The sequence below is a fragment of the Choloepus didactylus genome, chromosome 7 (assembly GCF_015220235.1).
Source record: "Choloepus didactylus isolate mChoDid1 chromosome 7, mChoDid1.pri, whole genome shotgun sequence".
Lineage (NCBI taxonomy): Eukaryota > Metazoa > Chordata > Mammalia > Pilosa > Megalonychidae > Choloepus > Choloepus didactylus.
Window position 1 is genome coordinate 155,161,319 of NC_051313.1, and position 26,877 is coordinate 155,188,195.

Genomic DNA, 26,877 nt, shown 5'->3' on the forward strand with positions numbered 1-26,877 from the left:
CAATAGAAGACATGAGAAACACAGTGGAGACATACAACGTCAAATTTGAAGATGCAGAAGAAAGGATTAGTGAACTAAAGGACAGGACATCTGAAATCCTAAACACAAAGGAAAATATAGGAAATAAAAAAAAGAAAAAAGATAAAATGAGTGGAAAAATATGAGCAAGGTGTCAAGAAATGAATGACAGCATGAAGCACATGATTATATGTGTCACTGGTGTCCTAGAAGGAGAAGAGAAGGGAAAAGGGTCAGAAAGAACAACAGAGGAAATAATCACTGAAAATTTCCCATCTCTTATGAAAGACATAAAATTACATATCCAAGAAGCCCATCCAGTGTACCCTAAACAGAATCAACCCAAATAAAATGACTCCAGGACACTTACTAATCAGATTGTCAAATGTCAAAGATAAAGAAAGAATCCTGAAACCAGCAAGAGAAAAGTGACCCATTATACACAAAGGAAGCTCAATAAGACTATGTTCGTATTTCTCAACAGAAACCATGGAGGCAAGAAGGCAATGTTATGATATATTTAAGATACTGAAACAGAAAAACTGCTAACCAAGAATTCTATACCTGACAAAAATGTCCTTCAAAAATGAGGGAGAATTTAAAATATTTTCACAAAAACAGACACTGAGAGAGTTTGTGAACAAGGAGCCTTACAAGAAATAATAAAGGGAGCACTGCAGGCTGATAGGAAAAGACAAGAGAGAGAGGTTTGGAAAAAAGTGTTGAAATTAAGAACAATCAAGAAGGATAAAAGGAAAGAGAGAAAAAAAATAAGAGGTGACATATAAAATCCAAAGGACAAATTGGTAGAAGAAAGTATTGTCTTTACAGTGATAGCATTAAATGTTAGTGGATTAAATTCCCCAATAAAAAAGACATAGGCTGGCAGAATGTATTAAAAAACAGAACCCAACTATATGCTATTTACAAGAGGCTCAACTTAGACACAAGAACAAAAATATGTTGAAAGTGAAAGATTGGAAAAAGATTTCATTCAAACAAAACCAGAAAAGAACAGGGGTTCCTATACTAATATATGACAAATTAGACTTCAAATGTAAAACAAGTAAGAGACAAAGAAGGCACTACCTATTCATAAAATGGTCAATTCATAGGAAAACATAACAATCATAAATATTTATACAGCAAGCTAGAGCACCACAAAATATATGAAGCACATACTGACAACACTGAAGAGAGAAATAGATACCACTACAATAATAGTTGAAGAATTCAATACACCACCATCATCAATGGATAAAACATCTAGACAGAGTATCAATAAGGAAACAGAGATGTTGAATAGTATGATAAATGAACCAAACTTAACAGAGAAGTATAGAACATTATATCCCAAAAGAGCAGGATACATATTTTTCTCAAGTGCACATGGAACATTCTCCAGGATAGACTATATGTGGGGTCACAAAGTAAGTCTCAGTAAATTAAAAAATATTTATATTATACAAAATACTTTTTCAGATCATAAAGGAATGAAATTGGAAATAAATAACAGGTGGAAGGCCAGAAAATTAACAAATATATGGAAGCTGAGCAATACATTTTTAAGCAACCAGTGGGTCATGGAAGAAATTACAAGAGACGTTAGTAAATATCTCAAGACAAATGACAATGACAACACAATATATCAAAACTTATGGGATGCAGCAATGGCAGTTCTGAGAGGGAAATTTATTGCCCTAAATGCCTGTATATTGAAAAAGAAGAAAGAGCAAAAATCAAGGAATTAACTGCTCACCTGGAGGAACTAGAATAAGAACAGCAAACTAACCCCAAAGCAAACAGAAGGAAATAAATAATAAAGATTGGAGTAGAATTAAATGAAATTGTGATTACGAAGTCAGTCAATGATACAAGGAAAATTAAAAAACAAAACAAAACTGCAGACAAATCTGTTTAAATGAATATAGATGCAAAAATCCTCAACAAAATTCTCAAAAATCAAATCCAGCAGCACATTAAAAGAATTATACAACATGACCAAGTGGAATTTATTCCAGGTATGCAAGGCTGATTCACCAAAAGAAAATTGATTATTGTAATACATCACATCAATAAATCAAACCAGAAAAACCACATGATCATATCAATCAATGCAGAAAAGACATTTGACAAATTCAGCCTCTTTTTTTTTTATGAAAACAATCAAAAGAATAGGAATAGAAGGGACCTTCCTCAATATGATAAAGGCAATATATGAAAATCACATAGCTAACATCATGCTCAATGGGGAGAGACTGATAGCTTTCCTTCTAAGATCAGGAGAAAGACAAGGATGCATACTGTCATCACTGTTATTCAACATTGTGTTGGAAGATCAATCTAGAGATGTTAGGCAATAAAAAAGAATGAATCCATACAAATTGGAGAGGAAGAAATAAAATTTTCACTGTTTGCAGATGACATGATCCTCTATGTAGAAAATCCAGAAGAAATCTGCAGCAAAACTTAAAGAACTAATAAATGCATACAGCAAAATGGCAGGGTACAAGATCCACATGCAAAAATCAGTAATGCTCATCACCAGTAATGAGCAGCATAAGGAGGAAATCCTTATGTTGTTACAATAACAATTCTTTTGGTTGTTACAATAACAACCAAAAGAATAAACTATTTAGGAATAAATTTAACCTAGTCCACAAAAGACCTATACAGAGAAAATTACAATAAACTGCTAAAAGAAAACAGGACCTAAAAAAACTGGAAGACCGTAACATTTTCATGTATAGAGAGAACATTCAGTCTTTCACCATTAAGTAGGATGTTAACTGTAGGACTTTCATATGTGCCATTTATTATGTTGAGGAAGTTTTCTTCTATTCCTGGTGTTCTAAGTGTTATTTTGTCAAGAAATGGTGCTGTATCATTTCAAATGCATTTTTGATATCAATAGAGATGATCATGTAGTTTTTGATCTTCACTGTTCTGCTGTGGTGTATTACATTAGTTGATTTTCTTATGTTGAACTACCCTTGCATACCTGGGGTAAATCCCAACTGACCATGATGTATAATTACCTTAATGTGTTATTATATTTACTTTCAACAATTTTGTTGAATTTTTAACATCTATATACATGAGGAGTATGTGTATAATTTTCTATACTTGTGATATCTTCATCTAACTATGGTATTAGGGTGATGTTAGTCTCATATAATGAGTCAAGGAGTCCTCCCTCTCCACTTATTTGGAAAAGTTTGAGCAGAATTGTTAAGTCTCCTTGAAATTCCCCTACGAAGCCATGTGGACCTGGGAGTTTCTGTGTTGTGAGGTTTTTAATTACTGATTCAACCTCTTTCCTATTTATTGGTTTGCTGAGATATTCTGTTTTTTCTTGGGTCAGTGTAAGCAGTTTCAGTGTTTCTAGGATTACTTTTCGTTTCATCAGGTTTATCTGATTTGTTGGCATGCAGTTGTTCATAGTATCTTTTTCTATTCCATTTTATTTCTGTGGGGTCATTAGTAAAGCCCCCATTTCCATTTCTGATTTTAGTTATTTGTGTCCTCTCTGTTTTTTTCTTTGTCAGTCTAGTGATATTTTTTCAAGTGTATTGACCTTTCCCTAGAACCAGTTTTGGTTTTGTGATTATCACATTAAAAAATTCTCTATTTCAATTACCTCTGTCTAATCTTTTCTAATTCCTTTCTCCTTTTTGGGCTTGGTTTGCTCTTCTTTTTCGAACCTTTCACTTTCAACCCACTTATGTCTTTGAAGTTAAGTGGGTCCTGTTTTTTCATACATGCAGCCAATCTTGGCCTTTTAAGTGGAGAGCTTACCCCATTTAGATTTAAAGTACTTACTGATGATGCATGTTTTCCTTCTGCATTTTACTATTTTGTTGTAGTAAGTCTTATAATTCTCTGACTCTCAATTCTTGTGACAATTGCTTCTTTCATAGTTATTTTTTTCATTGTATCATTTTGAGTACTTTCTTATTTCTTTCTGAAAATATTTTCATGTGCTTTCTTTGTGGTTACCATGGAGTTTAAATTTAACATCCAAAATCTATAAAAATAAGATTTAATTTGATAGCAACTTGTCTTTAATGGCATGTACACACACTTTTCCTATATCCCTTCATCACATGTTGTTTTACTTTCTATAGACTGTATAATTTCTATAGATTGTCTGCAAAGACAGATTTATTATTACTTTTTATTCATTTGTGCTTTAGCACCTGTAAGCAATCAGAAGTGGAGTTACATACTCCACCATACAATACAATAACACATATATTTATAATCATGTTGTTTAAATTACCAGAGGTCTTTATTTCTTTATGTTGCTTTTATCCACAGTCTAGTGTCTTTTCCTTTCAGTCTAACTGTAGGTAATGCCTAGTGTTAATGCTTGTAGGACAGAAATGGTAGTTATGAATTCCCCCCAAGGTTTGTTGTTTTGGGAATCTTTAAGCTCTCCATCATTTTTAAAAGTCTTGCTGTTTAAAATTTTTTTTCTTTTTGGCAGTTATATTCTTTCAGAACTTTACATATTTTGTATTATTGCCTTCTTGCCTACACATTTTCTGTTGGGAAATTGTTATCTAATATTTTTGGGATTCCCTTGTATGTAACTCAATGCTTTTCTCTTGCAACTTTCAGAACTCGCTCCTTCTCCATGGCATTAGGTCTTTTGATTCCTATGTGTCTGGTGTGGTTCTCTTCATATTTATCCTATTTGGGCTTCTTTGGGTTTCTTGAATGTTCATATTTGTATCTTACATTTAATTAGGGAAGTGTTCTGCAAATTTTCTTTGAATATTTCTTCTGCCCTTTTATCTCTTTCTTCTCTTTCTGGGAATCCCATAATGTGTACATTGGTATGCTTGATGGTGCCTCACAGGTATGTTAGGATCTGTTTTTTTAATTTATTTAATTTTTTATTCTTCTATCTTTCTGCTCTTCAGCCTAAATCTTTTCAACTGTCTTGTCTTCAGTGTCATTCATTCTTTCTTCTGAAGCCTCCCATCTGCTGTTGAAACCCTCTAGGGAAGTTTTCATTTCAGATATTGTGTTCTTCATTTCCAGTATTTGTTTTGTTCCTATTGAAAATTTAAAGCAGTTCCCATATTGCTCATTCATGTTTTCCTCATATCCTTTAGTTATTTCTCTGTGCTTTCATTTATCTCCTTTAGCATATTGAGGATGATTTTTTTAAGTCTTATCTACTGTGCTCAAATCTGGTCTTCTTCATCAATGACTTCTTGATTATCTTATTCCTGTAGATGGGCCCTCATTTCCCTTTTCTTTGTCTTATAATGTTTTGTCACTCACCATACATTTTAATATTTTATTAACACTGTGATTTAGACTCCGAGCTGTCTATCAAGTTTGTATTCAGATAGTGATATGACAGCAGCTTTCTTTGAATGCTAGGAGCTAATTTTTTAAAAAGGCAAAAAGCATCTTTCATACCTTTGGAAATTTGCTCTGCTTTGACTGGTCTCTTTCAAGAGCTTAGCTCTCTTATGAAGAGAAGCCCAAGTAAAATGCGAAGTTCAAGGCCCTCTCTTTCTCATCTAGCATGTCTGGAGCATGGGCGCCTGCTTCTTTTCCTTTTCTTATACCTACTAGAGACATTAGTAATTCCCCTGTTTGCAGTTCATAGGAGTGAATGCCCCCTCTACTTCCTTTGAAATAGACTTTTACCCCCTCTTTTTAGTGACTTAATGCAGGTTGTCCGTTGCCTCAGGCTGCATTAACATACCTGTTCCTCACATTGTGTCATCTGTCTGCAAGCCACTTCCCCGCTCTCAGGAAAACTCTGTGAGGGCACAACCAGGAGACATGCCTCAGCTCAGTCTCTCAGAATTCCACCCTATACACAAATAGATTGTCAGTAACATACACTCCTCCTAGTATGTGCAGAGGGCTCACTCTTCTTATGGAACAGGGTCAGGGACCCACAAATGGAATGTAAGCTGATTCAAACCTGCATTCTGTAGAGGCTTGGAGAGGGGCCAGCCAGGGCACTGGGAGCTTCTTCTATGATTTATTATGCTGCATTTTCTTGAATCAGCAATTGGCTAGTTAAGGCAGTCCTTTAAATGTTTTCTGTAGCTTTGAGGAAAGTTACTGTCTTTAAGAATCTTTGGCTGCCTTGTCTAAGAGGTGTCAGAACAATGCCCACCCTCAGAGCTGGCCGTCAGAGATCTGAAATAGCTGATCATAGGAAGTGATCACTGGTTAGTCCATTCACTCTAAGAATTTTTAGTACTAGGTCTTTATGTCACACCCTGGTAACAGGAAGATGTGCCAGGAGACCAAGCTCCAGTACCTAGTGCTGCCTGCCACATGGCCAGAGGAAGGGATTGTCGGTACAGCAGGAAGGTTGGAACTCACTGGTATGTAACACAGTGTACCAGCCTCTTCCTCTTGCTCCTCCTTTTATACTTCACATGGTTCCATTAGACTGCTGAGTTTCAAAATTGTGATTCAAACAGTTCTTGTTAGTTCAATAATTGTTTTGTTGGAGGGACTGATTCCTGGAACGTCCTAATCTGGCATCTTCCCAAAATCCTTCTGCGCGTTTGTATATATTATATCCTCCAGAAAAAGCATATTCTTTAATGCATTCTTTTGGAGGCAGAAGTATTAGTATGGATTGGATTGGAATCTATTGGTTCAGTGACCATGGAGATGTGACTCACCCAACTGTAGGTGATAACTCTGATTGGATAATTTCCATGGAGGGATGGCCCCACCCATTCAACATAGGCCTTGTTTAGTTTACTGGAGTACTACATAAGCTCAGACAGAAGGAGCTCATAGCTAGCTGGAGCTGAGACAGACATTTTGAAGACAGGTTTGGAAGCTGATGCAGACATTTTGGAGAATGATTTTGAAATGCAACCTAGAAACAAGCAGACTCCAGCCACATGCCTTCTAAGCTAACAGAGGTTTTCCAATGGCCTTTCTCCAGTGAAGGAACCCTTTGTTAATGGACACTTTATGGCCTTAAGACTGAACTGTGTAACCAAATAAACCCCTTTTATAAAAGCCAGTCCATTTCTGGTGTTTTGTATTCTGGCAGCATTAGCAAACTAGAACACCTTTTCCCTTGGTTATTCTAAATCATCACATTTCCATTATGAGGGTTTGGAATCAGAATTCATGTTATGTTTGATATATGAAAAGTTCAATTTAGTGTATAGAATTTCTGGATTGGAATTACTCTGCAGTACTCCACAGAAACCCACGCACATAACACTTGAAGTAACACTCTTTAAATATAGGGCTCAGTGACAGATATAATTCAAGTGATCATGAGATGATAATTTAAAAAAAAACACACACAAAACACGTGAGAATACAAACTACCAAGCAAAAGTAAGGAGAAACAGAACAAACTGCAAAATCAGACCAACAAAAACTTTCAAATTTTGTAATAATTAGATACAAAGGATCAATATTTTAATATGATTAAAAAGTAAAATAAGTTATAAAGTATAAGTATAGTTCAAGAGATATCATACAATATCAGGACTATTTGAAAAAGAAATATATTTCATAATTCAGGAAAAAATTATGCTAACTGAAAATCAAAACACAATGTAGACACAACACAAATTAGGGGAGGGAAGGAACTGAAATATAATCTAATAGAAAGTAAGAATTGAATACAGATGAACAAAAGAAGCAGAAAATATCAAAATAAGTTAAAAAGACGTAGACCATAGCAGGGAACACAGTGATAACTGCAAAAGGAGAATATAAGTGAAAGAGGGAAATTTAAAACAGCCAAGCAAGAACTCATTACCTACAAAAGTCCTGTAAGAAAATGTAGCATACCCATTCACAACTGTGTGATTTACTCCAGGGTTAAAAAACAGGATGCTGAAATGATAAGTAAGAATTACCCAAGGTTAGTGATTTACATGTCAGTTGCTTCAAATGGACAAAGGATAATTGATGTGTAATTGAGATTATCATCCATGGAGCTTTCATATTACTCTAAAGACATGGACTTTCAAAATGCAGTGATGCTATCAGGAAATGATGAGGAGGAAGATATCTAAACACCAACTGCACACATGCTGGGGTTTTAATAAGAGGATCCTCAATGATAGAAAAAAAGGATAGGCATCCAGGGCTATGAAAACCTCTGAAGCAATAATATGGAGCAACTTAATTAACATATAAGGCAAAGTTTGTGGAGTAAGCTAATTAAAGTATAAGGCAAAACTTTTTCAGTTTAAGATCTCTGGAACAGCCCAAGATCAGGTTCTGAAAATAAACCCCACTTATCCTGACACTGAGGAAGATACTGCTGAGTTTCATCATGATGCTGCTTCCAAAGACCAGCCATGACTCTCAAGATGCTGGTAATGCCATTAATTTTGCTTGAGAACTTTTACAGATGCTGAGAATTAAGTGCTTTGGGAACTTTCTACCAATACTCTGAAGTTTCTACCAGTGAAGTCTGGTCATTAATGGGAATCTGAAGGGAAGTATTCCTCACTGGTATCTGGCTTAAAACCAGACAGTAAGGAAAGATCAATGGAAAAAGTGGTGGAGGCTCAGGGACTTAAACAAATCCATATTCTAGATCTCAGTGTAGAGGACTGTATTTCTTAGTGTCCCTCTCAACTTTAAACTATTATTATGTCAGTGTAAAGATTTTGTAGATGCAGACCTAAATTTAAAATGTTACATGATTTAGAAGCAAATAAATGTTATCAGGTTTCAATAATCATACATATAGTAAGAAGTTAATAAAGAAAGCTGATGGCTTTACTCTTTCTAATGAGACCCAGTGAGATCTCCTCCTTTATCTCACCTGAGGAAAGGGCAGTGGCATCAGCTCTGGTGTCTGAGATGGATGTTAAGAAAGGCCCATTCTCCAAGGCATTAGTTTGAGAAACGAAACTTACAGTTAAATGTGTGACCTCCTGGGAGACTCCTATGTCATTTTCAAAGGTCCATTTGTAACTGCTTTAAAAGCACTGCCCTTTCATTGGGAAAGAAATGCCTGAGACACAGAATATCATGAAGACTTTTCATCATATTCTAGAACTTAGAGGCTGCACTAAAAAACAAATACGGATATGCAGAGGATAAACAGAATCTCGTGAGTTTGAATTGTGGGCAGGGCTGGGGCTTGAAGCAGGAGTCTGGAAGTACATGGACAATAATTGCTGTGTTCTCTGTTCATATAGCTTGAAAATAAGGGCTTTCTTTTTTTAATAACATGTTAAAGAGAGAGAAACCTCAAATTATTTGGACATTTCATTTTTACTTCCTTCCCTCATGATTTTACTTTGAAGACTACAAATCTCTGAGAAATCATTCTAATCAGTCTTTTCTATAAACAGTGTTGCTTTTGATCCTACTTGATAAAGGTGAAATTCTCAGAAACTGTGAAGACTTCATGTAATTCATCTCCTTCCTCTCTTTTTTCTCTCTCCCACTCTCTCATTTTCTCCCTCCTTTACCATTCTTTTCCATCCTAAAGTGACAAAATTTGTTTTTATCTGATATAGAAATATTTATAAACCTGACCCCACCCAGTCTTTGAAGCCCTTTTATACACCCCTTGCTTTTAGGGCTGTTGTGGGAAATGTAAACATTTCATGAGTTTTAGAAGGTCAGTGGGGACCAGCCTTGTATAATTTTTCGTTAATTATTTTAACTATGTGGAATTACTCTTGACAAATGTATCAATCAACTAATCAATGAATATAGCTTTACTGTAACTATTATCTGCAGATACAAAACAGATTTTTTTTACAAATGCTATCAGACATTTATTATATATATATACATATATATATATATTTTTTTTCATTGAAATAAGATTAAATCCATTTAAAATAAAAGTGAAGGGTGAAAAACCCATTACCACAATCTAACATTTTTGGTGTGAGAGGAACACAAGAGGACACTCCTTGGCTGATTTATCCTAACCATCCCTAAAGCATGCCAATTGATTGAATAAAATCATGGTGGATATTTTGCTAGTTTGGAACCAGCTCTTAGAGAATGTAAACATTCTTCCAAGATTTATACTCCCTGGCAGGTGAAAGGTCTGAGGGCTCAAGCTCCAGGTGCCTGATCTAGCACTCCATGAGCTATACACCGGTTTTCCCTCATTGATCTAAAGGTATTGCCAGGGTTGCCTTTCTCCAAGAAAGACACACAAAGTTTGCTAGATAACAAGAAACTGCCCTTTGACCTTCAGAATATTTTATTTTCCTCCTGGGAAAACCACCTGTACTGAAATGGATTGGTTCCATGAATGTTAGAAGTAGGGATGCTCATCCTGGAAAACCTCTGTCCATTCTTGCTAACACTTAGTATATGGATGAAGACAGTACAAAATAAAGGTATATTGAAATGGTTTACTTACATTCAAGAGCATTTATTTCTTCCCCTCATGTTACAGAGGAAACTTTGCTCTTTTGTTCATCGATTCTTCTCTCCCCTCTAATGTCCTTTTTCTTATACTTCATTCTCCAAAAATATTGTTCCATTAATTTGCTGCTTACTTTAGCTTACTCTTCATCATCATCTTTCCCTCTTTCTCTATTTCCCTCCTCTCCTTCTCCCCTTAATCTCCCTTTCACTTTCCTTTACAATTTTCTATTTCTTCCTGTCACTTTGGATTTATGAAATTGGATGCTTCATGCTCAAGGAAAGTAAGTATATTGTGTACCGCTGCTCACATAATAATTAGCTCCAAATTTATCCTAGATTTTGGTTGCCAGCATATGGAAAGATTGTATTTAATGATTTTAGTTGTCTTTTATTTAAACCAACCTATGATCCTGCTACTCTATTAAACTTTGTCTTATAATTCACCTATGCTATTCTAATATACGGCATTAAGATTATTTTCTCAGTCATTCCAGTCTCTTGTAGCTCATGATGTTATTTCTCACCCCCTTTTTTCTCTTTTCTCTGTTTTTAGTTAAAAATAAGTCCCATTCCTAAAAGAACTACTTCTTCTATGAGATACTCTTTTCTTTAACATTTATTCAATTCTTTGCTATTCATCCAATACCCTCGAAAATACAATATGAAATCAGAATATTAAAAAATAGGGTATTATTTTTGTATGTGGTCTTGTCAGAAGGAGATTTCCTTATCTAAAGTCCATGGATGTGAGATAAATTTTCACAGTGACTTTTATTTTTTTTTTTCTACATCTTTTTTTTTTTTTCCTTGTTTGTCTTTTTTCTTTTTTTTTTTTTAACTTTCCCTTCTTTTTTAAATCAACTGTATGAAAAAAAAAGTTAAAAAGAAAACAAACATACAATAAAAGAACATTTCAAAGAGACCATAACAAGGGAGTAAGAAAAAGACAACTAACCTAAGATAACTGCTTAACTTCCAACATGTTCCTACTTTACCCCAAGAAAGTTACATAATATAGCAACATTTCAGTGAACTTGTTCCTACTACATCCATCAGAAATTAACAGACCATAGTCATTTCTGGGCATCCCCAGAACGTTAAATAGCTTATCTGTTCTTCTTGGATTATTGTTCCCCCTTCCTTAATTGCTCTCTACTGCTAGTTCCCCTACATTCTACATTATAAACCATTTGTTTTACATTTTTCAAAGTTCACATTAGTGGTAGCATATAATATTTCTCTTTTTGTGCCTGGCTTATTTCGCTCAGCATTATGTCTTCAAGGTTTATCCATGTTGTCATATGTTTCACCAGATCGTTCCTTCTTACTGCCGCGTAGTATTCCATCGTGTGTATATACCACATTTTATTTATCCACTCATCTGTTGAAGGACATTTGGGTTGTTTCCATCTCTTGGCAATTGTGAATAATGCTGCTATGAACATTGGCGTGCAGATGTCTGTTCGTGTCACTGCTTTCCGATCTTCCGGGTATATACCGAGAAGTGCAATCGCTGGGTCGAATGGTAACTCTATATCTAGTTTTCTAAGGAACTGCCAGACTGACCTCCAGAGTGGCTGAACCATTATACAGTCCCACCAACAGTGAATAAGAGTTCCAATTTCTCCACATCCCCTCCAGCATTTGTAGTTTCCCGTTTGTTTAATGGCAGCCATTCTAATCGGTGTTAGATGGTATCTCATTGTGGTCTTAATTTGCATCTCTCTAATAGCTAGTGAAGCTGAACATTTTTTCATGTGTTTCTTGGCCATTTGTATTTCCTCTTCAGAGAACTGTCTTTTCGTATCTTTTGCCCATTTTATAATTGGGCTGTCTGTACTATTGTCATTGAGTTGTAGGATTTCTTTGTATATGCAAGATATCAGTCTTTTGTCAGATACATGGTTTCCAAAGATTTTTTCCCATTGAGTTGGCTGCCTCTTTACCTTTTTGAGAAATTCCTTTGAGGTGCAGAAACTTCTAAGCTTGAGGAGTTCCCATTTATCTATTTTCTCTTTTGTTGCTTGTGCTTTGGGAGTAAAGTCTAGGAAGTGGCCTCCTAATACAAGGTCTTGAAGATGTTTTCCTACATTATCTTCTAGGAGTTTTATGGTACTTTCTTTTATATTGAGATCTTTGGTCCATTTTGAGTTAATTTTTGTGTAGGGGGTGAGGTAGGGGTCCTCTTTCATTCTTTTGGATATGGATATCCAACTCTCCCAGCCCCATTTGTTGAAAAGACCATTATGACTCAGTTCGGTGACTTTGGGGGCCTTATCAAAGATCAGTCGGCCATAGATCTGAGGGTCTATCTCTGAATTCTCAATTCGATTCCATTGATCTATATGTCTATCTTTGTGCCAGTACCATGCTGTTTTGGCAACTGTGGCTTTATAATAAGCTTCAAAGTCAGGGAGTGTAAGTCCTCCCACTTCGTTTTTCTTTTTTAGAGTGTCTTTAGCAATTCGAGGCATCTTCCCTTTCCAAATAAATTTGATAACTAGCTTTTCCAAGTCTGCAAAGTAGGTTGTTGGAATTTTGATTGGGATTGCATTGAATCTGTAGATGAGTTTGGGTAGAATTGACATCTTAATGACATTTAGCCTTCCTATCCATGAACATGGAATATTTTTCCATCTTTTAAGGTCCCCTTCTATTTCTTTTAGTAGAGTTATGTAGTTTTCTTTGTATAGGTCTTTTACATCTTTGGTTAAGTTTATTCCTAGGTACTTGATTTTTTTAGTTGCTATTGAAAATGGTATCTTTTTCTTGAGTGTCTCTTCAGTTTGTTCATTTCTAGCATATAGAAACATTACTGACTTATGTGCATTAATCTTGTATCCCGCTACTTTGCTAAATTTGTTTATTAGCTCTAGTAGGTGTATCGTTGATTTCTCAGGGTTTTCTAGATATAAGATCATATCATCTGCAAACAATGACAGTTTTACTTCTTCTTTTCCAATTTGGATGCCTTTTATTTCTTTGTCTTGCCGGATTGCCCTGGCTAGCACTTCCAGCACAATGTTGAATAACAGTGGTGACAGCGGGCATCCTTGTCTTGTTCCTGATCTTAGAGGGAAGGCTTTCAGTCTCTCACCATTGAGTACTATGCTGGCTGTGGGTTTTTCATATATGCTCTTTATCATGTTGAGGAAGTTTCCTTCAATTCCTACCTTTGAAGTGTTTTTATCAAAAAGGGATGTTGGATTTTGTCAAATGCTTTTTCAGCATCTATTGAGATGATCAATTGATTTTTCCCTTTCGAGTTTTTAATGTGTTGTAATACATTGATTGTTTTTCTTATGTTGAACCATCCTTGCATGCCTGGAATGAACCCCACTTGGTCATGGTGTATGATTTTTTTAATGTGTCTTTGGATTCGATTTGCAAGTATTTTGTTGAGGATTTTTGCATCTATATTCATTAGGGAGATTGGCCGGTAGTTTTCCTTTTTTGTAGCATCTTTGCCTGGTTTTGGTATTAGATTGATGTTAGCTTCATAAAATGAGTTAGGTAGTGTTCCATTTTTTTCAATGTTTTGAAAGAGTTTAAGTAAGATTGGTGTCAGTTCTTTCTGGAAAGTTTGGTAGAATTCCCCTGTGAAGCCATCTGGCCCTGGGCATTTATTTGTGGGAAGATTTTGATGACTGATTGGATCTCTTTGCTTGTGATGGGTTGGTTGAGGTCTTCTATTTCTTCTCTGGTCAGTCTAGGTTGTTCATATGTTTCCAGGAAATTGTCCATTTCTTCTACATTATCCAGTTTGTTGCCATACAGTTGTTCATAATATCCTCTTATAATTTTTTTAATTTCTTCAGGATCTGCAGTTATGTCACCTTTTTCATTCATTATTTTGTTTATATGGGTCTTCTCTCTTTTTGATTTTGTCAGTCTAGCTAGGGGCTTGTCAATCTTGTTGATCTTCTCAAAGAACCAACTTTTGGTGATATTTATCCTTTCTATTGTTTTTTTGTTCTCTATGTCATTTATTTCTGCTTTAATCCTTGTTATTTCTTTTCTTGTACTTGGTTTAGGATTGGTTTGCTGTTCATTTTCTAGCTTCTTCAGTTGATCCATTATTTCTTTGATTTTGGCTCTTTCTTCCTTTTTAATATATGCGTTTAGTGCTATAAATTTCCCCCTTAGCACTGCTTTTGCTGCATCCCATAGGTTTTGGTATGTTGTGTTCTCATTTTCATTCGTCTCTATATATTTAGCAATTTCTCTTGCTATTTCTTCTTTAACCCACTGATTGTTTAGGAGTGTGTTGTTTAACCTCCAGGTATTTGTGAATTTTCTAAGTCTCTGATGGTTATTGACTTCTAATTGTATTCCATTGTGGTCAGAGAATGTGCTTTGAATAATTTCAATCTTTTTAAATTTATTGAGGCTTGTTTTATGTCCCAGCATATGATCTATTCTGGAGAAAGTTCCGTGAGCACTAGAAAAGTATGTGTATCCTGGTGATTTGGGATGTAATGTCCTGTAGATGTCTGTTAAATCTAATTCATTTATCAGATTGTTTAGGTTTTCAATTTCCTTATTGGTCTTCTGTCTGGTTGATCTATCTATAGGAGAGAGTGATGTGTTGAAGTCTCCCACAATTATTGTGGAAACATCAATTGCTTCCTTTAGTTTTGCCAGTGTTTCTTTCATGTATTTTGTGGCACCTTGATTGGGTGCATAGACATTTACGACTGTTATTTCTTCTTGCTGAATTGCCCCTTTTATTAGTATGTAGTGGCCTTCTTTGTCTCTCAATACATCCCTGCATTTGAAGTCTATTTTATCTGAGATTAATATTGCTACACCTGCTTTCTTTTGGCTGTAGCTTGCATGAAATATTTTTTTCCATCCTTTCACTTTCAGTTTCTTTGTGTCCCTGTGTCTAAGATGAGTCTCTTGTATGCAACATATTGATGGTTCATTTTTTTTGATCCATTCTGCGAATCTATTTCTTTTAATTGGGGAGTTTAATCCATTTACATTCAACGTTAAAACCGTGAAGGCATTTCTTGAATCGGCCATCTTATCCTTTGGATTATGTTTGCCATATTTTTCCCTCTCTCTATTAATATCCTTTATTGTACCCATACTGAATCTCTTTAGTACTGAACCTTTCTCCAAGGCTCTCTGTCCTGTCTTTGTTTCTCTGTCTGTAGGGCTCCCTTTAGTATCTCCAGTAGGGCAGGTCTCTTGTTAGCAAATTCTCTCAGCATTTCTTTGTCTGTGAAAAATTTAAGCTCTCCCTCAAATTTTAAGGAGAGCTTTGCTGGATAAAGTATTCTTGGCTGGAAATTCCTCTCACTCAGAATTTTAAATATATCGTGCCACTGCCTTCTTGCCTCCATGGTGGCTGCTGAGTAGTCACTACTTAGTCTTATGCTGTTTCCTTTGTATGTGGTGAATTGCTTTTCTCTTGCTGCTTTCAGAACTTGCTCCTTCTCTTCTTTGTTTGACAGTGTGATCAGTATATGTCTCGGAGTGCGTTTCTTTGGATTTATTCTATTTGGAGTTCGCTGAGCATTTATGATTTGTGTATTTATGTTGTTTAGAAGATTTGGGAAGTTTTCCCCAACAATTTCTTTGAATACTCTTCCTAGACCTTTACCCTTTTCTTCCCCTTCTGGGACACCAATGAGTCTTATATTCGGACGTTTCATATTATCTATCATATCCCTGAGGTCCATTTCGAGTTTTTCAATTTTTTTCCCCATTCTTTCTTTTATGCTTTCATTTTCCATTCTGTCATCTTCCAGGTCACTGATTCGTTGTTCAACTTCCTCTAGTCTTGTACTATGAGTGTCCAGAATCTTTTTAATTTGGTCAACAGTTTCTTTAATTTCCATAAGATCATCCATTTTTTTATTTAGTCTTGCAATGTCTTCTTTATGCTCTTCTAGGGTCTTCTTGATTTCCTTCATATCCCGTACTATGGTCTCATTGTTCATCTTTAGTTCTTTGAGTAGCTGCTCTAGGTGCTGTGTCTCTTCTGGTCTTTTGATTTGGGTGCTTGGGCTTGGGTTATCCATATCGTCTGGTTTTTTCATATGCTTTATAATTTTCTGTTGTTTTTGGCCTCGTGGCATTTGCTGAACTTGATAGGGTTCTTTTAGGGTTTGTAGACCAGTTGAAGTCCTTATCTCTAGTTTATCAGATCTACAGCTTCGTGGAGTACACTTTCTCTAACTAACCAGCAGGTGGCGTCCACGAGCCACCTGTTCTCCACAAGCCAGATCTCCCCTGCTTAGCCTTTTTGGTGAGTGGGGGAGTGAGTCTTGTGGGGCCCAATTGGTGTACCAAGCTTGCGTGTGTAGTTGGTGTTGCCTGCCCTGTATGTGGGGCGTGTTTCTGGGCAGTCGGGGAGGGGGGGTGGCCCTAACAATCAAATCTCCCTGATGATCCTAGAGTTTTAAAGCTGCTGCAATAGTCTAATCCTTCAGTTCAGTCCTGCCACAGTTTGTCTCTGCCACTGACCCACAAGTCTTCGGTATTGGCGTATGGCTCCTGAGACTTGCAAGTGGGCCCCTCTTCCAGGCCGTGCACCCCGGGTCCTCTGTTGAGGGATGACTGTGCTATGTCACAGGTGAGTGCCGTCCCCCCAGGGCAGTTCTGGGCTGCTGGGCTGTGTAGGGAGGCTCCCGTCTGCTCAAATGATGGCTGAATGGGGCTTTGTTAATTCACTCTGCTCCACCTTCCCAGCTCTGGGACATTCAGCTGAGGTTGCAGGGAAGGCTAATGTCCACGCCCAGTTTTTGTGGTGTGTGCCTGTTATTTGAAGCACTTCCGTCACACTGGGTTGTCTGGGGCAGCTCTGGGCTATGGGGCTGGCGATGGGCAGGAGTGTTTCCTGTCCACCAGGATGGTGGCTGTGAGCGGACACCCCCCTTTTCTTGGGAAGTTGTGTTGTTTAGTGAATTTTCTCAGCCACTGGATTATTGCCTTTTGTCTCAGAGCTCTCTTAGTTCTGCTCTTGACTTGACGTGCCCAAATTGCAATTCTTTGAAGCTTTCTGTATTGAGCTTCTTAGAGTAATTGTTTTAGAAAAAGCAAAACGGATTTAAAAAAAAAAAAAAAAAACGGCCCTCCTCAGAGATCTAATGGGTTATTGAAATGCTAATAGACAAAGCAACCAGGGCCATTAAGGAAAGGTGCACAGGGCAGAGAGATCAGCTTTGCTTCGGGATTTGCATATGCGCCTCAAGGCCTGAGCTCCGCCCTTCCCCTTTCTATGTTCACCAGAACTCCAAAAATCCTCCGCTTTTATTTTGGAGTTTTTCGTGTTGTTTTTTTTCTATGCCTGTCTCCTCTCTGCTGGGCTGGCTGCTCTCAGAGTCTCTGGTGTCTGGTCTCAGTCTATCTATGGTTGGAGTTTGAATCAGTAGAATGAGTTTCCGATAAGAGCAGCCACTGCGATTCTCCCTTCTCCTTCCCGGAGCTGACAGCCCCTCCTCCCCCGGGACTGAGCCTGGCAGGGAGGGGCGCAGGTCCCCTGGCCGCAAAAACTTACAGATTTCGCTGATCTCAGCAGTTCCACGTTTTCATGAGTGTTGTATGAAGTATGCCCAAAGACAGATTGCTCTGTGGTGTCCAGTCCACGCAGTTCCTGGCTTTTTACCTACTTTCCTGGAGGAGTAGCTAAAACTTACAGCTCACCAGTCTGCCATCTTGCCCCACCTCCGTGACTTTTAAATATATTGAATTATTAGATTTTTACATGCATATATTTTCCCATTGAAATACAACAATTTATTTTCCCATGATTAAAATAATTGCTTAAATTTCAGTGGCTGTAAGCCATTTTTTCTTTAGGATAAAGATAGAATTTTATAAATTTAACCTACTCTAAATAGGATTGTAACACAATTCATCATAATATTAAAGATATATTAAAATGGATGTAATTATATTTTTCATGAAACCATAGGTATTGTTTCCAGATATTAACATAAGTATTTGTTTTACGGTTATGTCCAGAGTGGGAGGGGAAAACTACATTGGTCAGATCATATGTGTATGTTCTGATTTTCACTTCTTGAATTTATAATCTAAGAGACCAATAAATTAGAACTTGCCAATAGTTGAGAAACCATTACATTGGAGGGTGCAGAAAGTACAAAAAGGAACTATAGAAAGACTAAATCTATTGTTGCAAGTGGACAGGAGGAGGATTGAATTAGGCACAAAAGTAGATCAAAATCTAACCATCTTTCAAATGTAGAATGAATATTTCCTGCTCTGGTTTCAATCGTAGAAAAAGTTTGTAACATCCTAGAGTACTAAGATAATTAAGTGACTAAAATTAAACTGAACAAGGTATTTTTCATAGTGGAAGTGTGTAACTAAGAGAATGGTCATAAATTCCTACTCCATTTAGCTTTCAAAAGAACCTTTGTCACCACAGTATGGGGTATAAGCAAAATTGATGGAAAGAAGAGCAGTATCAGAGCAGTGATGGACTCAGGGTCAAGGAATTCTCAGAAATTCCAATCTTTGTTGGTTGTTACTGTCAATTAAATCCTTTCAATAACATCATATGAAATATCTTATAGTCTCAGGTTTTTCTGTTTTCATGAAAAATAATGCAATACAATTGAAAGCCAATTTGTCAAAATAACCAGAAAAGCTTTCTAATTTGGGGGGCTATAATAGATACCACTAAAGAACAAAATATATTACAATAAAATTTTCACTATTTAAAATTTACATGAAAAATGGGTAACAGTCTGTATGCCCCACAATAGAAAAGAGGATAATAAATTATAGAATCACCTTTTAATAAATAAACTGCATCAAGCTGCATGAAGAAAATTCATCCATGATTTCTTACCCACAAAAAACTTACATCAACCTGGATTATATTTATGCATAATGGGTATAATCTATTATAACTATGATTTCATAGTCAATCTTGCAAATCCCAATGGAAATAAACCTACTCAGAAAGCATTTCGATTAATTAGAAAGGGAAGTGGAGTCATTATCTTCTTTCACAATACATTCTAGGCAAGATATATTGAACTTTTACACCCAGAGTTGCTTTACACTTGAGTGGACTGGAAATAAGAATATCTTGCTATTGTGAAACTTTTCATCTAACCCATGATGCTACAGAATGCAAGCTTGAAAAATGAGGAAGCAAACAGATATGTTACTATAACTTTATTTCTTTTACTTAATAGGTGACATGACTTTCAAGCATGAAAAATCACACAGTGACGATGGAATTCTTGCTCACAAGATTTACTGAGAATTGGATGCTGTTGAGGCTGCTAGCTGTGCTGTTGTTACTGTTCTACCTAGTGGCAATGTTGGAGAATTTTCTCATCCTCCTCCTCACAGTTCTTGACCAAAACCTCCACATGCCAATGTACTTTTTTCTCAGGCACTTGTCCTTTTTAGATCTGTGTCTCATTTCTGCCACAGTCCCCAAATCCATTCACAGCTCCCTCACCTTCACTGACTCCATCTCTTGCCTGGGATGTGTGTTGCAGCTCTTCCTGGTTGTACTCTTGGCAGGGTCTGAGACTGGCATCCTCACCGTGATGTCCTATGACCGCTGTATTGCCATCTGCCGCCCTCTGCACCATGAGGCTGTCATGACCAAACGGGTCTGTGTCCAGATAATGACAGTGTCTTGGTTCAGTGGCGGGGTCTTGGGAATCTTGTACTCAGTTGGGACGTTCTCTCTGAATTTCTGTGGCTCCAATAAGATCCATCAGTTCTTCTGTGATGTGCCGGCCTTACTAAAGCTAACTTGCTCTGCAGAACATGCAACCATCAACATCAGTGTGGCCATTGGTGTCTGTTATGCATTTTCATGTTTAGTTTGCATTGTGGTCTCCTATGTGTTTATTTTCTCCACTGTGTTAAACATTCCATCCAGACAGAGCCAATCAAAAGTTTTTTCCACCTGCTTGCCTCACCTCATTGTTGTGAGCACATTCCTTGTAACCGGGGCTATTGCTTACTTAAAGCCAGCCTCTGATGTACCTTCTTCTGCAGACTTGTTGGTGTCTGTGTTCTATTCTTTGGCACCCCCAACCTTAAATCCTATTATCTACTGTCTGAGGAATAAGGTCATTAAATCATCTCTAGGAAAAGTCCTATGGAATTTTAGAAGTAGTGGCATAATTTAAAGTTGACTATGTTGAAGTAAGATTTCTTTTATTTTTTTGGCTGTCACTGAAAATCTGACTGAAGTTATTTCTATTTAGAGATCAATATATCATAGATCCTTATTGGTAGCTGTGTTCATAGATCCCTTTGCTTTGCTTTTTTATTTGTACAGAAATTATGAACTTTTTCCTATTATATCTTTCTTGACTTCAACTCATTCTGAAGCTCCAAATATGTGAAATTTCATGAGGTTCCCATTCCTCAAAAATTTTCATCTTCCCTAGCATTTACTTTGTTTATAAATGCTTTAATATTCTAGAATTTTTATTTATTAAGTTTTATTGTTTCAACTTACTTCATAACTTCTAGTTAGCCTTGCATACCTGGAATAAATCCACCTGGTTGTGGTGTATAATTCTTTTAATGTGCTGCTGGATTTGATTTGCAAGTATTTTGTTGAGGATTTTTGCACCTCTATTCATTAAAGGTTGGTCTATAATTCTCTTTTTTGACAGTATCTTTGTCTGATTTTGGAATTAGGGTAATGTTGGCTACATAGAATGAGTTATGTAGCTTTCCCTCTTCTTGAATTTTTTTGAAGAGTTCAGGCAGGATTGGTACTAATTCTTTCTTGAATGCTTGGTAGAATTCACATGTGAAGACATCTGGTCCTGGACTTATCTTTTTTGAGAGTTTTTTGATGACTGACTCAAATCTCTTTACTTTTGATTGGTTTTTTAGGCCATCTATTTCTTCTTGAGTCAATGTTGGTTGTTTATGCTTTTCTAGGAAGTTCTCCATTTCATCTAAGTTGTCTAGTTTATTAGCATATAGTTGCTCATAGTATCTTGTTATATCCTTTATTTATGCAGAGTCAGTAGTTATGGCTCCTTTCCCCTTGCTGATTGTATTTATTGGTAATCACTTTGTCTCTCCCTCTCTTTGCTAGCCTAGCTAGCAGACCATCAGTTTTATTTTTTTTCTCAAAGAACAAACTTCTGGTTTTGTTGATTCTCTCTATTGTTTTCCTGTCCTCAATTTCATTTAATTCTACTTTAATCTTTGTTGTTTTTTTCCCTTCTGTTTGCTTTGGAGTTGGGTTGCTGTTCTTTATTTAGTTCCTCCAGGTGATCTGTTAATTCCTCATTTTTCTCTCCCTCTTCTCTTTTAATATAGGCATTTAGGGCAATACATTTCCCCTTTGTGCATCCCATAAGTTTTGACATGTTGTGTTTTCATTGTTATTTGCCTCAAAGTATTTACTAAATTCTCTTGTAATTTCTTCCTTTACTGACTGTTTTCCTAAGATGGTGTTGTTTAGCCTCCATTTATTTGTGAGTTTTACAGTCTTCTGCCTGTTTTGTATTTCTAACTTCATTCTATTATGGTCTGAGAAAGTGTTTTGTAGAATATCAATATCAATATTTTTAAATTTGTTGAGACTTGCTTTGTGACCCAACATGTGGTCTATCCTAGAGAATGTTCCATGAGCACTTGAGAAAAAATTGTATCCCCACCTACTCTTGTTGGATGTAGTGTTGTATATATATCTGTCAAGTCTAGTTCATTTATTTTACAATTCAACATATCTGTTTCTTTATTGATCCTCTGTCTAGATGTTCTATCCATTGATGAGAATGGTGTATTGAAGTCTCCAACTATTATTGTAGAGGTATCTATTTCTTCTTTTAGTGTTCTCAGTGTTTGCCTCACAAATTTTGGTGCAGCCTGGATTGGTGTATAAATATTTATGATTGCTATGTTTTATTGATGAATTTACCCTTTTATTAATATATAGTGTCCTTCTTTGTCTCTTCTTGTTTTACTTTTGAATTTTCATTTGTCTGATATTAATATAGCTACTCCCCTTTTTTCTGGTTGTTGTTTGCATGAAATATCTTTTTCCAACCTTTCACTTTCAGTCTGTTTTTGTCCTTGTGTCTAAAATGAGTTTCTTGAAGTCATTATATGATGGGTTCTGTTTTTTAATCCATTCTGACAGTCTGTCTTTTTATTTTGGAATTTAATCCATTAACATTTATTGTTATTACTGTAAGGGCAGTACTTTCTTCTACTATTTTGTCTTTTGGATTTTATATGTCATAACTTATTTTTTCCTTTCTCTCCTTTTACCCTTCCTCATAATCTTCATTTCTACACTCTTCTCCAACCCTCTCTCTCCTGTCTTTTCCTATCAGCCTGTAGCCCTCCCTTTAGTATTTCTTGTAGCCCTGGTCTCTTATTCACAAACTCTCTCAGCGTCTTTTTCTCTGAAAATATTTTAATCTCTCCTTCATTTTTGAAGGACAGTTTTGCTGGATATAGACTTCTTTGTTGGCAGCTTTTCTTTTTCAATATCTTAAATATATCATGCCACTGTCTTCTCACCTCCATGGTTTCTGCAGAGAAATCTGTAATAGTCTTATCAATCTTCCCTTATATACGATGGATTGCTTTTGTCTTGCTGCTTTCAGAATTCTCTCTTTGTCTTTGACATTGGACTATCTGATCATTAAGTGTTTTGGAGTAGGTCTATTGGGATCTATTCTGTTTGTGGTACATTGTACTTCTTGAATCTGTAATTTTCTGTCTTTCATAAGAGTTGGGAAATTTTCAGTGACTATTTCTTCTATTATTCTATCTTCCCTTTTCCCCTCTCTTCTCCTTCGGGGATACCCATAACACATACATTCATACATTTCATGTTGTCACTTAGTTCCCTAATTCCCTGCTCATATTTTTTCATTCTTTTCACCATCTGCTCTTTTGTGTGTATGAATTCAAATGTCTCCCAGTCCACTGATCCTTTCTTCTTCCTGTTCACATCTACTGTTATGTTCCTCCATTGTGTTTTTCATCTCCTCCATTGTGCCCTTCATTCCATAAGTTCTGTCATTTGTTTTTTCAAGTTTACAAATTCTTCTTTATGGTCATCCAGTGTCTTCTTTATATCCTTCATCTCTTTTGCCATATCTTTCCTCATTTCATTGAATGGATTTAGCATTTGTTGCCTCACCTCCTGTATCTTGGTTGAACTATTAGTTTGTTCCTTTGGCTTATCAATATTTTGTTGTTTCCTAGTATGGCTCAATATCTTAAATTGTATAGGCATCTGGTTTTTTTTTTTTTTTGATTAGTTTATTCTGATGCTTGTTTTCACTCTTTTACCTAGGGGTTTCTTGTTGGTTCTCTTTGTTCTGTAAACTTTGTTGTTCAGTTCAACTTATTCTAGACCTCTAACTTGAGTTCTATTTAGTTGACAAGAGTTTTTTACCTCTTGTTTTTCTGTCTCTTGCACTGCCTCTATGTAGCCTTCTTTTGAGAGTGTCTCCTCAGATACGGTTGACCCCAGTCAGGTTTTCCCAGTGTAGAGAGGCCCAGGTCTCATGTGGAGGACATGGAGTTTCCCTAAGAATGAGACACTCCTGTAGGGCCTGTAGACTTGGTGCCTTTCCTATCCTGTCCAGCAAGTGGCACTTGCCAGTCTATAGTTCCCCCACCAGTGTAAGAAGGTGAAGTGTCTTTAATTCTTTGCAGAGTCTGAGCCTGTCAGGGGTGTGGCTGACTGACTCCGGTTTCTGAATTCCAGCCCCTGGGGTCTGAGTTCCAAGAAGGAGGGTTGCCAATTGAGCAGGCCCTCCCTCCACTCTCCCAATCTGAGGAGCTCCAGCTGTCTCTCAGGGATACTATTCCCTTATTGCCTCTCCTCTTTGGGGCATCTCCAGCTTAAATCCTTGGCCAGCCTGAGCTGCCAATTAAAGACTGAGGTGGAGACTTTCTTCAGAAGTGAATCTGAAATTAAAAGAAATTCTGGGTACTTTGTCTCTCCCAAAGACTAGCTGAGCCCTTCAACTTGAACTGTGATAGAAAATAACCACATATGTTACTTTTAAATTAAAGAAAATAAAGAAAAAAGAGGAAAGAAAAGATGTCCCTTTTAAAAGCCTTTCCCCAGCCTGGAAGATTTGTCAGTGTCAGAATAGAGTATTTAAGGCTGTGCTTTGGGCTATGATTTTGATAATTCTTCTCCAACAGCTTTAATTACACCCTTGCTGGGGGCTTTTGAAGTATAAAAAGATAAGGAGTTAGTGAGAAAGGAGAAGTGACAAAATGTAGGAAAAAAAGCATTTTTGGAGCCAGGGAATGGGTGCCCACTTTTACATGCCCCTCATTCCCAGAGCACAGCCCTTCTCTAGCACCCCCAGCTCCAAAAATTATTTAATTAATTCTGTAGTTGAGGCCTGGTTGAGTCCCCCTTCTTCCCCTCAGGAGAGTGTTGTTTTTTTTTCTTTCAGGAAACTATGTGGGCTCTGGTGTGGTAGGGTGCCAGACGCCTGGTTGGGGGAACTTAAAAAGTTCACTTTGATGTCAGCTTTTTCACCAGTTCTAAACTTGTGTACAATGTGTGACTGGTCACTGAAGACCACAAAAACATTGTTGCATACAGTTCCTGGGTCATTGCCAGCTGCCCTAGAGGGGAGATTAAATTCCATGCTTCACCACTCTGCCTTCTTGCCCCATTCTCCTCTTCAGTTTTGCCAGTGTTTGCCTCATGTATTTTGGGACACCATGGTTTGGTGCATAAATATTTGATTATTTCTTCTCAGCAAATTGTCCCTTCTATTAATATAGAGTGTCCTTGTTTGTGTCTTATAACACATTTGGACTTAAAGTATATTTTGACCTGTATTATTCTTGCTCTTGCTACTCCTTTTTGTTACTATTTGCATGTAATATATTTTTGACTGCTCATCTCCAACTATTTGTGTCTTTGGGTCTAAAGTGAGCCACTTGTAAACAAAATATAATTGGATCATACTTCTTTATCCTTTCTGTTATTTTGTGTGTTTTGATTGGGAAGTTCAATCCATTCACATGTGGTATTATAACTGTAGAGACAGTTACTTTACAATTACTAACTTACTTAAGCCATTTTGTCATTTGGTTTTATATGTCATATCTTAAATTTTTTGCCTATTTTCCCCTTATGGCAGCCTCCTTTTCAGTATAGTTGATCTTTTATCATGTATCTAGCTGATCCATTTCTCATTTGTTTCTGTATATTTTTAAATTCAGTTTTATTGAGATATATTCACATACCACACAATCATCCATGTTGTACAATCAACTGTTCACAGTACCATCATATAGTTGTGCATTCATCCCTGTAATCAATTTTTGAACATTTTCCTTACACCAAAAATAATGAAAAGAGGAATAAGAAATAAAAGTAAAAAAGAAGACCCAAATCATCTCCCCCCAACCCTATTTTTCCCACTGTTGGTGGGAATGCAGAATGGTGCAACTGCTCTGGAAAGCATTTTGGCAATTCCTCAGGAAGCTAAATATAGAATTGCTATATGATTCAGATGATATGTTCTACTAAACACAAGACATCAGGAGGGACGTAATGACAGTTGATTTTACTATTATTGATACTAATCTTGATCACCTGGTTTGCGAGGCGATCATCAATTCTCTTCATTGTAAATACAGAGAATGTAATTCATGTTGAAATCATGTTATTGTGAGACTATCTCATTCCCCTACCACACTTCCCTTAATGGTTTTAGCACCCATTGCTGATTCTTGCTTGAATCAATTATAGAGTAATCAATTATAGTGATTTAAAATGTTGGCTTTAGAAACTGTCATTGTTCTATATTTACTAACTGCTGACCATCTAAAGGAATAAAAACATAATTTTTCAATGTTTTCCCAAGTAAAACGTATTATCAACAAGTGCATTTAAAACTCTACAGAGACCTCCAATAAAGGATAGAATTTGTAAAATATTTAAACGAACACCATTTTATCAATGCAAATTTAAGGAAGATAAGCTAAAAATTTCTTCTATTTTGACCACTCTTCCCATTTACCTCAGTAAAAGTACACCCAAATAAATCCAGTTATGTTCTATGGCTCTATTTCTTAAGAGAAAACAACAAATAATATTGTGATATTCCATGGGTCCTCTGGCAAAACTTAAAGATAATTTTATGTGTATGAGTTACCTTGAAATTTTTTATGTATTTCTTACTTTTAGGATCTGGTTTTGGGGTGGAAAATTTTTTTTAAAAATGAGATATTTGAGGAAATAAGATTTCATGTGACTGGGTAGCAATATCAGTTTATCTATTTAATCTAAGTGACAGTAAAACTTTTGGTGACATGAATGAAAACATAATATTAATGAGAAAAACTTAGGTTGGAGGACTGACACTACTCAATTTCAAAGTTTACAATAAAGTTACATTGATCTAGACATAGTGGTACTGGTGAAAATATAGACAAATAAATCTGCCCAGAAATAGACCCACATAAATACAGTAAATGTATTTTTAACAAAGGAACACAGAATTC

At 36.3% G+C, this 26,877-nt stretch overlaps 1 protein-coding gene across 1 annotated transcript; it reads left to right on the forward strand.

The window, feature by feature from the left end:
* Nucleotides 1-19,616: 19,616 nt before the first annotated feature.
* LOC119539187 (olfactory receptor 14K1-like) lies at nt 19,617-20,534 on the forward strand. Its single transcript, XM_037842469.1, has one exon. The coding sequence runs from the start codon at nt 19,617-19,619 to the stop codon at nt 20,532-20,534; it is 918 nt and encodes a 305-aa protein (XP_037698397.1).
* Nucleotides 20,535-26,877: the final 6,343 nt, after the last annotated feature.

Bases quoted from the DNA above. Each gene is read 5' to 3' on its own strand.
- LOC119539187 (XM_037842469.1), top strand. From the start codon at position 19,617: ATGGAATTCTTGCTCACAAGATTTACTGAGAATTGGATGCTGTTGAGG.